General features: G+C 59.8%; 1 protein-coding gene across 2 annotated transcripts in view; it reads right to left on the reverse strand.

Annotated features, from left to right (window-relative positions):
* Nucleotides 1-13,986, reverse strand: part of GASK1A (golgi associated kinase 1A) — a 30,341-nt gene extending 16,355 nt beyond the window's left edge. Inside the window, exon 1 of one of the 2 annotated variants that reach the window (XM_036030458.1) lies at nucleotides 13,681-13,986. Coding sequence is in view for 1 of the 2 variants with exons in the window: in XM_036030457.1 (XP_035886350.1) it covers nucleotides 13,620-13,622 (3 nt within the window). In the remaining variant the exon portion in view is untranslated. Of the gene's footprint in view, nucleotides 1-13,619 lie in introns of both variants that reach the window. The other variant, XM_036030457.1, reaches the window with a different exon arrangement.
* Between the last annotated feature and the right edge of the window lie 2,665 nt (nucleotides 13,987-16,651).

The following is a 16,651-nucleotide window of genomic DNA, read 5'->3' on the forward strand; positions in this document are numbered from 1 at the left end:
GGGAGTGAGTGAGTGAGAGAATGAAGGGCACATTCAAAACTGACGCAGGGGTGGGGTTCAACGCACACCAGGGGGTACAACCCCTTTCTTTGACCCAGACGTCTCAAAACCTGCTGATGACACCTTGGGTGGTACAAATGTTGACAAATGATGTTTCCCGGTGTTTATGAATCATAAGCAGGTAGCGCTACATGAATATATTCATTATAAACGTGAACAAGAAATTTAAAAATCATAAAAGGATTAGGTAAAGTAAGTGTCACCAGAAGCTCTGAGTTTTTCAGACTAACCCGGTGGACTGCCTGGGGTGCCCGCGCAGGTGAGGGAGCTCCACCCTGGAGACCTCTGACCCGGAAGCCGTCTGCCTTCTCACACTCAGGACAGCTCTGGCCGGGAGTGATTTGGGTTTGACCGTGCTCATCTATTATTCCTTAAAAATGCATTCTTACCCATGGCAAACTGAAGGTCATTTGAAGGGGTGATGGGACCAAATAAAATAAACGTTTTCTTGTGTGAACCAGGAGAGCACCAAGATGGAGAAATCCATGGAACATGGAGACCAGGGGCATTGCAATAAGAAAACGGGGGCCTCGTGGCCACCTGGAGCTCCCAAACGTTCAGAGGTGAAGGCGAGGGAATGGGGTCAGGAAACCAGGGGCGTGGGGGTGGTTAAGCGTGACCTCGGAGGCTGGAGGCGCTGGAGAAGGAGGTTCTACTCCGCACCTCTGTCCTCCCAGCCCCACGCTGCCCGACAACACTGGGGTCCTGACCCCACGTGGAACTTTAACTGCCCCATCAGCCACATTTCAAAAGGGGGGAGGGGGGAAGCCAGATGAAACTGATTTTAATAATATTTATTCTTAGCTAAATGGGTCCAAAATATTATCATTTCTACATGTTATCAATATAAAAAATAATAATGAGATAGCTTACGTTTTTTTTCTGTAACACGTCTTTGAAACGCAATGCAGATTTCACACATAGGCACGTCCCAGTTCAGACCGGCCACCTTTCAACAGGTGGCTGGCAGCCGCCGCCGCACTGCACTGCCCAGCTCCAAGCCAGGGCACAGACAGGCCCCGGGCCCCCCGGGAGGCCCCCAGCATGTTTGAGAAATGCCGCATTAAAACAGAAACAGCTCCAGACCGCTCAGGCCGATGCCACGGAAGACACAGGCACCACGGCGAGCGCAGACCTGCGGCATGGCACAGTGCCAGCTGCCGGGGCTGTCAGCTTCCCACAGAGCAGATCGGTGGAAAACGAAGTCCAGATCAAAACCACCCTTGACAGTCCCTTAAAACAAACAAAAACGGAGACACTCTCCATTCTCCCTCCTACCTTAGAACAGGCGCTGAGTCTTGTCTCAGCAAAATGAAACCACAGAGAAGGAACATTCCGGTAGCACCCGCACCCCCCCACCTGAGACCATCTGTCTTGAGGAGTACACTAGACCACCTAATTAATGCGGGGCTGTGGTGCAGGAGGTCCGATCCCACACCCAACCTGGCCCCACTCTCTTTTGGAAGGAGGGTAGCGATGGCCCACCCAGGTTTCTTATCCACCCAGTTTCCATGCTGGTCATCTCCAGCCTGAAGAAGAAGCCGGAGAGGGAAGGAAGGAGGGTGTGGGTGACCATAGCGAGGGTCGGGGGCTGCGCGGGGGACGCCGCGAGAAGACACACACACCCGAGACTTCAGAGGGCGCAGGGAGGGTGCCGGAGGCAGCGGGCTGGGTCCCAGCGCCCGCAGGAAAGAGCGGCCAGCCAAAAATCCAGCTGGCCCTCAGACATTCTGCCTCCAAAGCACGTGTGACTGCCTCTCCCTGGCCGCCTAAGTAGGAGAAGTACCCGTGTCCCAGAGCGCCCAGTGCCAGGGCTCTCACAACCCGCGCCCTCACCTTCCCCACTGCCTCTCATGCCTCCCCGAGGCTCCTGGGATAAGTGTCCCTGGAAGCCAGCAGGGGCCCGCCAGCCCCTCGGCGTTCCCCTCGGCTTTGTGGCCTCGGGTAAACAAGCAGGCACTGCCTCCCTGTCCACATTCTCGGTAAGGGCTGCGCGAGCCACGCGGAGACAGATGGACATTTCACGACGCTGGCTCCTTCTGGTCCGTCCTGGCCTCCTGCCCCCGTCTGGCTGGGCCAAATCCAGCCCAGGCCGGATGAGACCGCAGGCCGTGGGGATTAGGTTGCATCCAGTGGTGGAAGGCAGGGCCCCTCACCCCGGCCTGTGGATCCCCAAGTTCCACCAAGGAGAGGAGCTGCAAGGGTGACACTTGGCTCCTCTGGGTCAGGAAGTGGAGCCTGGTCCGGCACGTGACCCCAGGCAGGCTTTCTGGTCTAGTTCGCAATGCCAGAGCCCTGGTGAGACCGAGCTCTGCCGAGCTGCAGAGCTGACGCCCGGGCATCTGGAGTGGAGTAACTGCTGGCCCAGGGCGGAGAGGGTGGGGACAGGGGTGGAAAGGGGACAAAGAGCCCTCCTGTGACAAGCATCTCCCGGGTCCCTCACCAGGGCACGGTGGGGCCATGGGGTCCCACGGAATGAGGTTTTCCCTGTCTTCAAGAAAATGTGAACGATCCCAAAGTTCGGGAAATAGGTCCAGGGCAAAACTTTAAAAGGCAACACTAGCGAGTAGGAGAAATTAGTCCTCAGCATCCCCCACGCCGCATCCTGCCCCTCGTACCATGGAAACTAAAGTGTCCATAACGCCAGCGGCCGGTCGGACGAGCGGACAGTTAGCTGCACGGGCGCAGCGCTCCAAACCAGCACATGTCAGAAGGAAAGTATTCACAAAGCAGGAATGCGCTTTTCCTGTTTGCATTCCTGACAGCCTCAGCTACCCACAAAAGTGTTACAGGTGATGTGACAGTTACACCAAGGAAAGGCCCACCCTCTGACACCCTGGGGTTGGCTGGGGTGGAGGGCACTGGCTGTGCAGAGGCACCCATGAGCACCCAGCTGGTCCAGAACACCGAGGGCACGCTGGCAGGGAGGGGTGTGGTCCGAAAATGCAGCAGCGGGCCCACTGCCTCCCAAACAGGCTTCCCCCTGCTCCACCCCACCCCGACCCAGTGTCTGCGGGTGGCAGCTTCCCCATCAACTACCTGCACTGGAGTCCTTGTTGGAAGGCCTGCTTCTGGGGGAAGCCAACCTAAGGCACCACCTTATGGGGCAGCCATGCAAATTAGAGGAGGTAACTGTCGGACGCTTACCATTATTCCAGACTCACGGCGCCTGCGTGCACATCAGCTGGAAGGAGGGGGCGGCGGCCAAGGAGGCTCCTCCCCGCACGGGCTCCCGTGACAGGAGGCTGGGAGAAGAATCTGCAGCGACGCCCTGGCTGAGAGCCCCTGGTGCATTTTTGGGAAAAGATGTGTTGCTTTACAATCTGAAGATTGTCCCGGGGTCTGTGGATCCCAGACCTATCTGCTGACCCCGCCCTCCCCCACTCTCTCCAGAGAACGGCAGCAGCCGGCACACTGAATGCCTGCCACTTGGGAGACAGAATAGTCAGGCCAAGAGGGGGCGCTGCTGCAGCACAGGGGGCGCTGGCCAGCAGCGGGACCAACAGGACCTGCCGAGGGTCTGGCCACCCTCAGACCGGGCCACTGGATCCCAGACTCCTTCGCCAATCCCCAGACACAGCCACACACAAAACTACCTTCCTGTGACTCTGCTTGTCACCCGAGGTGTGGGTCGCAGAGGGTGGAGAGCGGGCAGGAAGAAAAACTTCTGCACCACGTGCACGGAGCAAGGAGCCCTGGCTCGTGGGGCTGCCCCTCCCAGCGCCCCCCCCCCCCCCACCAGCCCCACCACGGAGGGAGCAGTGCTCCAGCCCACGTCTCAGCCCCAGCTCTGACTCACCCACTGCTCAGCACGCGGAGGGAGTGTGGAATGTGCATTTCTGCACAAGGTCCCTGGCGCAGCTGGCTGCCCCGTCTCTGCTCCAGGGGCAGAGTAGCCTACGTGTCCTCAGAAGGACAAACAGCCTCTTGGGGCTCACGCACATTCCCCAGAGAGGCCACAGGTCCTCAGGCTCCGTGGGGATGGCCCACGGCCCACCAGCCTCGGCTCAGCACGGCACGAAGCACCCACATCCAAATAGTCCCGGAGGGCCCCCCTGGGTCCCCAATGGAAAGAGGAGCCCCCAGGAGAAATCTGCTCACCACGACCTTTCTCCAGCCCCCAGGCTGGTTGCCAAGTTTCACTCTGGGGCCCAGAGGAGACAGCGGCTCACCAGGCTTCCCTACCATCCCCGGCCCGTTAACGCCGAGCTCAGAGCCAGGCTGTCTGGATGTTGATTTCAGCTCCAAGGACTGTGTCCTTGCCGGGTGGCCCTGGGCCTCAGTTTCCCCATCTGTACAATGGCGATAAGAATAACACCTCCCTCCAAGGAGGGCCCACTCATTAGTTCCCCGGGCAGACACTCCTGAGCCAACACCGCTCCTGACGGAAGAGACGCGTCAAGCACCCAAAGGACGAACGCCACTCCCCCTATGAAGGTGACGTTCTCGTGGGCGAAGAGTGTGACTTGTCACTCATGAAAACGCAATCACTCCACTAAGCGCCACCAGAGTTTTACGAGCTGTTGTAGGCACAGCAGTCAAAACAGAGCCTGACGCGGAGTCGGGTTTGATGGGGTCACTGCTGTCACTATTGTCACCATGGTGACAGCTGTCTGACAATGCCCACGGGGTTCGCCCGGTGGTGGGCGCTCCTGGAACCCGTGGGGAGAATGCAAGACCCACAGGTGGGCTGTTAAATCTTCTCCCAGACGGGAGGGAGTCAACTGTCATGTCTTTTGTCTCTCTTTCCATGTACTGGCCTTGGGCTCTGGTCTCTACATTGATTGTACACTGCGGCAGCCCTGCCGGCCACAAGGGGCCTCTCCTCATCCCAAACTGAATTACCATTTTTAAAAATTTTTATTTATTTTTTAGAGAGAGGGGAAGGGAGGGAGAAAGAGAGGGAGAGAAACATCAATGTGTGGTTGCCTCTCAAGTGCCCCCACTGGGGACCTGGCTCACAACTCAGGCATGTGCCCTGACTGGGAATCGAACTGGCGACCCTTTGCTTCGCAGTCCAGCACTCAATCCACTGAGCCACACCAGCCAGGGTTGAAACACCATTTTGGTCCAGCTTACAAGAGCACCAGTGTAGGGACCCCGAGGAGAGACGGAATTTTGGAGCCCCTGTCATTGGTTGGAAATTTTTTCCCTTTGCCTTTGGACTAATAGCCATACATTTCACTCTTGGGCTGGGGTGGGGACTGCTGAAAAGAATTAGGCGCATTCTCTCTGGGCTGTCTGGGACAGAGATGTGCTGACAAGTGCACTTTCAAAGCAGTGAGGAGTGAAGGCGATACTTCAAAGTATCTGCTTCCATGCACATGACGGAAAATGCCTGTTTCCTCGTGGTGACAGTCACAGGTCTGCTAGCCCCGCCGTGGCTGGGGCCTACGTGCACTGTCGAGGACATGCTGCATTTCGGTCAGAGACGGAACTTTTCTCCCATGAAGTCTAGGGCTCCCCTGAATCTTAAGGTCAGGAAATCCTAACTAGCCTCCCTGGAGTGACCACTTCACAAGGTGCGCGAATGTCTGATCACTATGTCGTACACCTGAAGCTACGATCACACTGCCTGTCAACTGTAACTGGAAAATAAGTTTATTTTTTTTAAAAAAGGAACCTTGAACTAGGCCTGCTTCTACATCTACCACTTGATCACACCTTTCTCTAGCTCACTGCTACAGGGGCGGATCCACGGGCTGACCGAAGGTGGTACGTTCACAGTATACATCCCCCACCCCAGAGCCCCTTCTCACGGGAGCTAGGGTCCAAGGCTGCCCCCCAACTCACGCTGCCCCTGCAGCTCCCTGCAGGGCCCTACTAACTGTCCTGGTTGCCCAGGCCTTGCTGCACCTCCAGCCCCGTCTGTTGCCCTGGGGACGAGGTTACCACGGCTCCCATTAATTGAACAGGTTACTGCCTGCCCGTGGCTGTTGCACCAAGTGCGCATCCCAGCATCGAACACACCAGCCCACCAGGGGGCAGTGCTGTCTTCACGGGGAAACTGAGGCTGAAAGGTAAAAGTTCGCCGACTCGCCCAAGGTGCTGAGCAGAGCTCAATCCACTCCTGACTACCATTTCGCTCTGAAGTCCTCGCGCGGTCCAGCTGCACCGAGTGCAGAGCTGTGGCAGCTACGGTTGAAGCTCGGCCGCGCCGGGCCCCTGTCAGGGAGACGCGTCTGAACGAGGCGCCAGCAGCCCTTCCTGACTGCCAGCAGGGGGAGCACTGCCCCGTCAGCCATCCGCGCCCCCTCCCCAAAGGGACTTTAACTAGAGTGGCAGGAGAAAACGTTCGGAGAGAAGGAAATACAGTAGCACCTTTGTAGTTGCAGCGGCTCTCTAGGACTCTGGGGAAAGTGGGGGTAGCTGGGTGTGGCTGAGGCAGAGAGCACTCGGCCGGCGGACTCCAACCAGGACCTGCAGACCATGGCAGGGGAGTGGGTGGCCAGCAGGGAAGGCCCGTGCTGCCTAGGAGGCCACCCACTGCCGACCACCAGGTCCAGAGCCAGGGGCCAGGTCCCCCAGGAGGTGCAATACTGAGCTTCTGTGCAGACAGACAACAGAGCCACTCAGTCTGGGAGAAAGAGGCCTGTGTGGCCGGCCCACCCGCCTCCCAGCACAGGGACGGACATCCACATGGCCCGTTCACTGGCCATTCCAGCCTCCAGGCCAACCGGTGGCTGCAGCCTCCGCCTCCACTGGACCCCCAGCCCCCACCGGGCCGAGCACAGCTGGAGTCTGGCTGCGGCCCCTCCCCCAGCAAACACCCCTGTGTCAGAGCAGGGTGCCGTGGCCCACCCTCTGTGGCTGCTCCGGGGGGCCGACCGTTGTCCCCGAGGCCGGACTTCATTTGCCTCCTTCAGGGGAAAAAGGATGAAGGGTGTTGCGGACCCTGCACTTTTGGAAATTGTGATGACCCTTCGATGTTACAGGTTTGACTACCTTGGGTCTTCCCTTCCCACTGAAACACATCCCCAAGCATTTAGATGAACTAAAGCCACTTTTTAAACCCTTGACAGAGTATCTGGAGAATCCCCCGGTGCCGGGTGCACTGGCAGCCACCTCACGGTGCTGGTGCAAAACCAGTCCGGACAGAGGCAAGGCCGCACCGTGCGGCCCTGGACGAGCCACATCTGTCCCGCTGACAGTGCAGCCCGGGGCTGACTGAGGCCGGGGACAGTGCCCACAGGAGGTGGCAGTCAGTCCTCGCCAGCCAGGCCGGCGGAAAGCATCCCTGCTGTGCTGCAGGGCGGCGCCCTGCTGAGAGCCCGCTGGGAGCCCCAGCCCCGTGCAGCCCCGGGCCCCAGGGGCACACGGTCACTGCGGTCTGCTCCAGCCCAGGGGTCCCCAGACGGGAGGATCTCCACGGCCAGTCCTTCCTGTCGCAGCCTCGGTCTCCTCATCTCCCATCCACGCAGCTCTGGCTCCCAGAGGTCGCTTTGTCCTCTCCCTTCCTCTCTTCTAGCCCCGGCCCCTCCGCTGTCTTTGACCAGCTTCCTGGCTGATGGCGTATCTGGAAAAATCCCTACCCGACTTGGCTCCTAAACGTGGAACCACGGACCTGCTGCCCAAGCCAAGACAGAAGGATTCGAATTCTCCAGATGGTTCTGAAGAGGTTGTTGGCTCGTTGCAAGCAAACACCCTCGAAAGCCAAACAAAAACTGCCCACAAGTAAACAGCATGTGACACGGCCCCTTCCCACTGCCACTTAGCAGAAACCCAAGCCCACGGCAGCGAGGGAAGCCGGGGCCAGGTGAGACGGAGTGGCCGCAGCCCGGCCCACCGTCCGGGCGGGGGCAGCCAGCTGGGCCCGCAGCCAGGAGGCCGGACCCGGCGCGGCTGCGCTGGCTGGCAGAGGGCACAGGGGACCAAAGGCAAGGTGGTGGCAGAGCGGCCTAATGACCGTTGTCATGTAGCATGGCAACTCCCCTGTCCTGTCTTTACAATGACCAAGGCCACGCCAGTTCAGAGGATGACGGGGGAAGCATCGAAACTTCAGCATTGCTCTTAAGATAACAGAATTATCTGTCTGATAGAATTAGAATGACTGATGTCATTTTTAGATAAGCTACCTCTATATCATGATTACGGCTAAGGGTGACTGAAGGGCACATTAGATCAGTAAGGCTGAAGGCGAGGAGGAGGGAGGCAGGCCGGCGGGAGAGGCCTGTGTACCCAGACGCCCGGACCAGAGCCTGAAGTCACTCCTGACCCGTATGTCCTCCGGCTCCCCGTCTGAGGCCGCCAAGGGCTGGAAATTCTCCCGCCCGGCTGCTCCCTCTGCCAGCGGAAGGCCCACTCCTCCCCCAAGATCACTGCCCCCCCACGCTCCCCCTCCCCCTCCACTCCACTCCCTGCACCCCACCCCCAAACTGCTCTCCAAAATGCTGACACAACCCCACCTCTCCAACTCCAAAAGCCCCCCGCCTTGCCCCTCTGTCTCAGGTAACCACACAAACTCCTGGCTGGGTGTGGAGACCCCTCACGCCCCAGAGCCGGGCTCTGCCTCCAGCCCCACTTCTAGGAGGTTCCCCTGAACTCTCTGTCCCAGCCAACCTGCACAGCTCACTGTTGCCCCCAGGGCTCTGCACATGCTGTTCCTTCTGCTAGGCTGCCTTTCCCTCCTTCTCTCATTATACGGTTTTTAAAAATTTACATACCATAAAAGTAAAATGTTTCATGTCCAGTTCTAGGAGGTTGAACACATGTACGGACTCATGTGACCACCCCCACAATCAGCACCTCACAGTTCCGTCACCCCAGAAAGACACCCCCCCCTCCCGTCCAGAGAGTCACAGCCTCTCCACCCCCCACCCCTGGCAACGATCGCCCGTTCTCTGTCCCGACAGCTGCAGCCTCTCCAGAATGTCATACAAACCGAGTCCCACGGCACGGACCCCTCGGGACTGAGGTCTTCCCCTCTGCCTGACGCCCCCGGGACTCACCCACGCTGCCGTCACCCACGCTGCCGCACGTATCGGCGCCTTTCTCCTCGCGGCCAAGCCGGCGGCAGACCGGGCTCACCGTGTGCTCGCCCAGGCCGCAGCCGAGGGGCGTCTGTGGTGTTGCCAGTTTGGGGAGACCGTAAACAAAGCTACCGTGACCAGCTGGATCCGGGTCCTTGTGGAGACATACGCTGTCATTCTTCTCAGGGGGGACACGCAGGATTTCTGGGCGCACGGGAAGCGTGTGTTTGACCTCAGGGGAGACGGACAAACTGCTGCCCGGCCTGGCCGTGTGGCTGTGCATTCCCACGGAGCTGCCCTCGCCCTGCGTCCTGGGCGGCCCTGGACACTGCCAGGGCGGTTTGTGCTTTAGTTATTCCAACAGATGTGTCGTGTGTCGTGGCTTCTCTTCTCTTCGCTCGACAGAACCCAGGCTGTCCTCGGGCACTCCCCGACCCTGTCCTGGAGCCCCCCGTGTCCCCCACTGCTCAGGCTGGGGGCACCCAGCAGCAGGGTCCCACCTCTCTGCATCCTCATCAGAGCGTTTGGCTCACGAGAAAGAAACGTTTCTCTGTGCTCCCCTCTCCCCCGAACCTACTGCCTGCTCCGCCCCACGTGCACGCCCGCACAGGCGCACAGCCACGAGTGCACACGCAGGCACACGCCAGCGGCCACACCAGACCGCATAGTCCCCAGGAGCAGCGCCTGTGTTATTTGTTGTTGTACCTTCTGCCCTCGCACAATGTAGCCTCAAAGTGGGCACTTTCTGAGTGAATGAATGAATGAATGAATGCCAAGGCAGCCGGGAGACAGAGGGAACACACACTCTTGCACGGACTGTGAATTCCCCTCTTGTGGCCTTCTAGACGTGCCACTCAAGAAATTCCAAAGCCACTGGCCCAGACCCTGCCCAAGGGAGACACATGTCATTGGAACCACTCGAGGCCTGGAGACCAGCACAAAGCCCCACCAGTTCCTCATCCTCCACCCCCTTCTCCCTCCCTTCCACTCTCACCTCCTTCCCCCCCAAACTCACCAGCCACTACCTCAAATCACCCCCCATTCTGGAGACGCCAGGCCCTTGGGAATGTGGCCAGACCCTGGCCACTTCCAGGGATGTGAGTCTGTGTTTATGCGGGGGCGGGGACATGGGGACACAGGGGCCCACACAGAGAAGGGCGCCCAGAAACCACTGCTGCGTCCTCATGGCCAGGCCGTCAGACACAGGCCAGTGTGGACACATCGGACAACACAGGGATCGCACCCAGACGCCCCAGGCGCCCCAGGCGCCCCAGGCGGAAGTACTTCCGCAGCCACATCCAAAACCGTCCAAGCAAAGGCAGCCCAGGTGGCTCACGGGTCCGGGGCCCCGAGGAAGCCTGACGCAGTCTGTTCCCGTGTTGGTACGCTGGGTGCAGAGAAAGGGCCGGACCCCCCAGCCTCTCGTGGGGGCGGCTGTCAGCATCTTTGAGGCCCATCTGAAACCCACTGTCCCGCTGGCCCCCGAAACAGCTAAGGAACTCATTTTTTGTGAGGCCCACCCACCCTCCACCCCCACTTCCAACCCACTGTTTTTGGGCCAACTCCTGCTTGGTGTGGGTGGGGCCAGTGGGTTGTTTAAAACCCTGCACTCACAGCCAGCCCTGCGCTCACCTGGCGCAGGTATGCAGCAGGAGCTGCAGGTGAGGGGGTGTGACCACAACTCAGGAGGGTGTCAGATGCCGGCAGGGGGGGCCAGGCCGGGAGGCCTGGATTCCCAGGTCTGATTCCAAAACCGGTCTGGCTTCCTGAGGGGCTCCCCCAGCCCTGCGCTGGCAGGCCAGGCAGGTGGGCTGCCTTCCGGCCCAGCAAGGACGACTGGGGAACAAAGACAGGGCAGCCGTCTCCGGCAGACTGGGCATTTCCTGCCTGCCAACGGAGAGGTTTAAAGCAGCAAGAGAACCATCTGAGACTAGAAGCTGCCTGCGCTGGCCCGCACGTAGAGAGGAGTCCCAGACGCACCCCCTGGCTGGTGCTGGGGGAGCACGTGGTGACTTCCTTGCCGTTTGCTTCAGGCCCTGAGGAAAAGGAAACCTGCTTCGGTGGGAAACCCTCGTTGTCATAGCACCTGCGGGGCTCCCAGTGTTCTCATCTCCGGCTCCATTCGCTCCTCGGAGCACCCCACTGTTAACGCCCCGTCTTACAGAGAAGGAGCCTGAGGTTCAGAGCGCCTGAGTGCTCACTCGGAGCCACGGGGCGGCCTCACCTGCACACACCCCATTCCCATGCCAAACCCCTGGCCTATTCTCCAGCACCCCAAGCCGCCCCGAATGTCCCCAGCCTGCGAAGAGGCCCCTGTGTCTGTGACAGGACCTGTGTGCTGGTGGTAGGCGGAGCGGAAGAGCTAGGAGACCCAGGCCCTGGGCCGGCTCTGAGGGTGGACGCAGCTCCTTCACCTGGAGACTCCCCTCTGAGCTCACCTCCAGGGGTTTCAGCTCTTGGTTCTGTCGAGGAGAGCTGACCCCCGAGTGGGCTCTCCTGGGACACCCCCGCCCCCGTTTCCCTCGGCACAGAGCAAACACAGATGCCTCCCGCACTCTGGACCCCCAAGGGTGCCCGGCTGCAACACAGTCTGAGGTGCAGAGGCTGGAGAAGCCACTCGTCCCCAGGAGCTTGCTGCTTCCCACTCAGCCGGGCTCTCAGGGACCCTGTGTCCCGGGACCATTGGAGGTCGGCCACGGCCCCTGGAAACAGCCCCAAAGTGCAAGGTCCACAGGCAGGGAGATGGCTCTCCATCTGCTGGAAAGGAGCGTTAAAAACACGGTCACTCGGATTCTTTGTGGAGAGGTCGCCATGGAAACGCACTTTGATAAAAAGGCAAAGGAAACAAATCAGGCTGTAAATCTGCACGTTCGGTACAATTTCAACTCTTTAAAACACTCCTCGAGGGTAGGAGGCACAGCACAACGGTAACCATGGTTACCTGAAGACAGACGTTGGCTGGACGGCTGTCAATGCTTTACTACCCCACCCCCAACCGAAGAATCAGAAAAACTTTTTCTTTTGAACTGTGGCAGACACAGTCTTCACTTCGGCACTTTTCGCCCGCGCTCCGAGATGGAGCGAGCACACGCCGAGTCTCCCACCGTTCCCACCAGGAAGAGCGGCAGCGAGGGCCCCATCCGCGCTTCCGAAACCTGCTCCCACGCCTGGCAGAGGCCAGCGCCCCCTCAGGGCGGTCAGAGGCACCCTCGGGTCCTGCAGCTCGGGTGGGGGTTACGTTTGCCAAAAGACATGTAAGGATTCCAGACTGTCGGCTCCGTGTTCCTGACTCAGGCTTTCCCTTCTCGTGCCCCTTGGACCCGCAGTGCGCCGGCGGCGGTAAGGAAGTCCCGGATAAAGGCTTTCGTCTCCAGAGAGCTTGGCCAAGTTCACGTCTCCGTTCTGATGAGTTGAGAGAGGTTTCTCTGGGGAAGGTTCCCCAGGAGGCGCATGCAGCCTGTGTCATTTCCCTGGTGAATTTCTACAAAACCCTCCGTTTCAGGACCTCAGACGGAGGTGGGGTCCCCCGGGGAAGGGCGGAGTTGATCCCCCCCCTTTCCTGGTCCCTCGGCCATTGAGGCCTGGGGTTCTCAGTCCTGGCCGCATGCTGCAAGCACCTGGGGAGCCTGAAAAACACCCCGTGGTCTGGTCCCCCCCCCCCAGATATTTCTGGGGAGCAGTCAGAACCAGGGCTGAGAACCCCTTCTCCCTCACACCCTCTAAGCTGTCCATGCTAAGAAGAGGTCACCGCCAGGGCTGGGCATCAACTTCAGCCTCATCCACCCATCCTGTACTTTTGGAGCCAAATGGAGCCTCCGTGGACATCTGGTCCAGTCTCTCACTTTACAGAGGAGCAAACTGAAGTTCCTCCCCAAGACTCCTGGCCCACTGCCCCATCCTTTGCTGGGTCCAGCCAGTGCCTGCCTGCCTGTCTGGGTCGCTTTCCCGAAGCATCTCTCTTTCCTGCTTGCTGGTGTCTGTGAGCTCAGCGGATGGAAGAGCTACTTTCACAAGGCCCCCGGCTTCGTGAATGGCATCCGGACTGACCAGCGCTCCCGCACCTGCCCTGTGGTCCTTCCTGGGAGGGGCAGGGCGGTGGGGCACTGGGAGCAGGCATCGGAACCTGACCGGGACCAGTGTGGTTCTACGGTAATAAATGCAGAACATGGCTCAGTTATAGAAGATAATATAAAGTCCGCATGCCTTTTCCAGCAAATAAAGTGACTCCCAGGTGCCTGGCCCATCAGAGGCAGCCCCGAGTGCCCCCCCAGAATCCTCTCCTCTCCTGCGCTGTGGGCTGGATAACGTATGTGCGGAGCGGAGAGGGAGTCAGGGTGCAGCCAGGGGGTGGGGGTCCATAACCAAAGCCCCGGATCACGATCTCCCCGCCAGGGCAAGCAGCACAGCTGGCCACCCTTGTCCCGGGGACAGAAATGAAAGCCACCACAGCTCCCATGGAAACTTGGGGAACAACTCTGGCGCCAGAAGCCTCGGGGCTCTGCGCACCCATAGTGGGTGCGGGCTGCTCGCGGCCACCTGTCCGGGTGCCCACCCCACCCTTCCGCAGCGCTTCCCCTCGGCGGCTCCTACCATGTCCCCGCGGTGTGGCTGGACCCGCTCCTCCTCGGCGCTCGGCGCTCGGTCTGCTCACCAGCTCACCCTGCGAACCCAGGCCGCCCGGCACGGCGGCTCACCGGGCTTCCCTGGACGTGGGTTTCTCAGACCCAAGTCCACAGCTTCCCGGCAGCCAAGTGGCCCCACGACCACCCCTGAGCGGGCGGTGCACACGGGATGTTCCCTGGGCGGAGTTAGCAGAGGAAGTCTGGGCTAATGCGCTCGGGATCTGGGGGTCCGCGGGAGCCCTCCTGCAGCCCCGAGCCACTGAGATCAGCTAGGGACATTTGCAGAGTTTGCAAAGTCCCTGCCGCTCCTCCCGGCCCAGCCTCCCCACTTCCCCGAAAGCACGGAAGGGGGGAGCTCCTTTCACAATAAAAGCCCTGCCCTGGGCTCCGGCAACTGCAGCCGCCTGAAGCAGGGTCCCAGGTGCTGGGGAGGAACCGTCCTGCCCGCTGGGTGCTGATGAACTGAGGCAAGAGGCCAGGGGCCCCTGGGCGTAGGGCCCAGATCCCGCCTCCAAGGTGTGTGGGTGTGCTGTGAGTCCGCAATTTGGAGGGACCTGCTGAGAATCGCCAAAACCATCGCTGTCCCCTGCAAAGCCTCAGAAAGACAAGCCCTTTCTCCTGGCACCCCACTGCCCCTTTGGGGAGCTGGAGTACCTGGCTGATACCGACCCCTCCGTTACCAGAAGCACAGACAGCGCCTGTGTCCCCTGAATCACCGCCGGGTGGGCTGTGCACAGTCCCCCAGGACAGAGGAGTCTGCACGCTCCTCGCTGGAGAGAGGACAGGGCGTGGCGTCCACAGCCCTGGAGTTCACTGGGGGCTGGCACCCGGGTTAACAGCTTAGTGATGTCCACCCAGTGCCTGGACCATTAAGAGACCCCGAGTAGCCCAGCGGTTCACAGCCGGGCTCCCCGCGAGCACCTGGGACCAGGCTGAAGCATTACCCTCCGAGATGGAAGCTCACTAACGAGAATCAGCGTTAGACGTGCCTGTGACTCTGTGACAAAACGTGTCTGCAAGGCTGACAACCTCTGTCACGTCCTTTCCTCCTCCCTGTCCCCCCCCCCCCCGCTCCCTCCCTCTCCGTGTCCTCATCCGGGGAACACCGCCACACGCCCTGCATCTGGTGCTGCATGTCCGTAACAGGCAGGACTACGGCCGCGTTGGGAGACACTCTGGCCGTCTCCCAAAACCGACCATCTACGTATGGGCTCTGGGGCGCAGCACGCCCACCCCCAGACCTGCGCCCGGCCGAGCGGCCTGCAGATGGACACCGAGAGCCAGGCCCGAGAACACCCAGCGCGGCATTACCAGTGCGGCCCCAGGCTGGAAACAGCTCAAATACTCAGGAGGTGAGTGACCACGTCAGCCACAAGAGATATAGGAGGAGGTTCATAGTAACTTCATTCACCCCCAAATGCCCACCAACCATCAGTATATTCGGTCAGTGGGACGGCGCCCAGCAATTTTTAAAAGGCCTCTGCTGTATGCAGCAACACGGACGCATCGTGCAGGCTCGATGCGGTGAAAGCATCTGAACCTAAAAGTACACACGGTCCGTTATTTCCCGTGTGCGCAGAGCACGCAGCACTCACCGGTGGTACACAGCAGACAGGGTTCGCCCTTGGTCGGTGGGGGGAGGGGGTGACTGGGGGGGAGCCGGGATAGCCTCCCCGATCTGGGCGGTGGGCTCAGTCCTCTCACTGTCGGCCTCCCCTGGGGACTAACTCGCTTTTCTCGAGCTTGCTCTTCCTCACTTAGCAACATCCTGTGACTGTTTCCCTGTCAATCAAAGCAGCTCTCTTTCATCACTTTTAAGTCGCTGTCACCTTTTCTTGATTAAACGTACTTTTAGGAGTCGTCTCCCTAAGTTAGTTGTGAGTGCTACGGGGATGGGGCGTCACCTTGCACATCACACAGAGGAAGCGAACCTGGGAGCTGTGGAGGGTCACCCCTGGGGCTGTGTAGCCTCGGACAGATCACGCGCCCACCCGGCCTCCGGTTCCTGGTCTATGACATGGAAGTAACGCCCAGCTCCTGACACGCATGGGGAAGTTTTAAACAGATGGTGAAGGTAAGGAGCTTAACGCCCTATGGGGGCTCAGCAAAGGACAGCTCTTCTCCGCCACTCTGACCTCGGCCGTGCTCACAGAGCCCCCGATGAAGCTGTGATGGCTCCCCACCCTGTCCCCGCACCCAAGCAGCAGCCTAGAACAGCAGGCCCCCAGCCTTTCTGGTACCAGGGGCCTGTGTGGTGGAAGATCGTTTTCTCACGGACCTGGTGAAGGGGGGTATATTTTGCAGATGACCAAGCACACTACATTCAAGTTCTCACCTCCTGCTATGTGGCCCGGTTCCTAACAGGCCGGGACTGGTGGCAGACTGCGGCCCGGAGGTGGGGGGCCCTTGGTCCAGAGGGTGACGGATGGAGGGGCAGCACCAGCTCCACAGGCTGCTTCCCAAGGCTGGCAGTCACTGGTTAGCCTCTGAGCACAGACCCCGGGATCTCGGGTAACGGGGATCCTGAATGCTTTCACGTGGCAGCCAGTGCTCCCTCAGAAGGCACGCCAAGGAGGAAACGCACTGAGCGTCAGGGCTGGCGGGAGGGACTGGATGCAGCCAGGCGGTCCCAGAACCAGGGTTGCCGGAGGGAGGTGTTTTAAACAACGAGGCCTTGAAGAGGTAAACAGCACCACCGTGTGGCCACACACTGCAGCGACGCTGTTGTGCGCTTTGGTTCAGCCTTGGGCTGAAGTCACCAAGTGGTATTAGTACATCCATTTCTCTCCCAGTGCCACGCCTGTGTCTCAGAGACCCTGATGTAGCTGAAATGGACAGACAGAGCTAACACAACAACAACAACAACAACAACAACAACAAAAAGGCAAAAGGCATCTACTAGACATAGAGTTCCCGGGGGCTGTGAATCCCAGCACCAGACAAAGCACAGCGGGGAGAGGTGCTCTCGGGAAATAATTCAACGGAGTCTAAAGAGGACAG

The sequence above is a fragment of the Phyllostomus discolor genome, chromosome 7 (genome assembly GCF_004126475.2).
Source record: "Phyllostomus discolor isolate MPI-MPIP mPhyDis1 chromosome 7, mPhyDis1.pri.v3, whole genome shotgun sequence".
Taxonomy (NCBI): Eukaryota; Metazoa; Chordata; class Mammalia; order Chiroptera; family Phyllostomidae; genus Phyllostomus; species Phyllostomus discolor.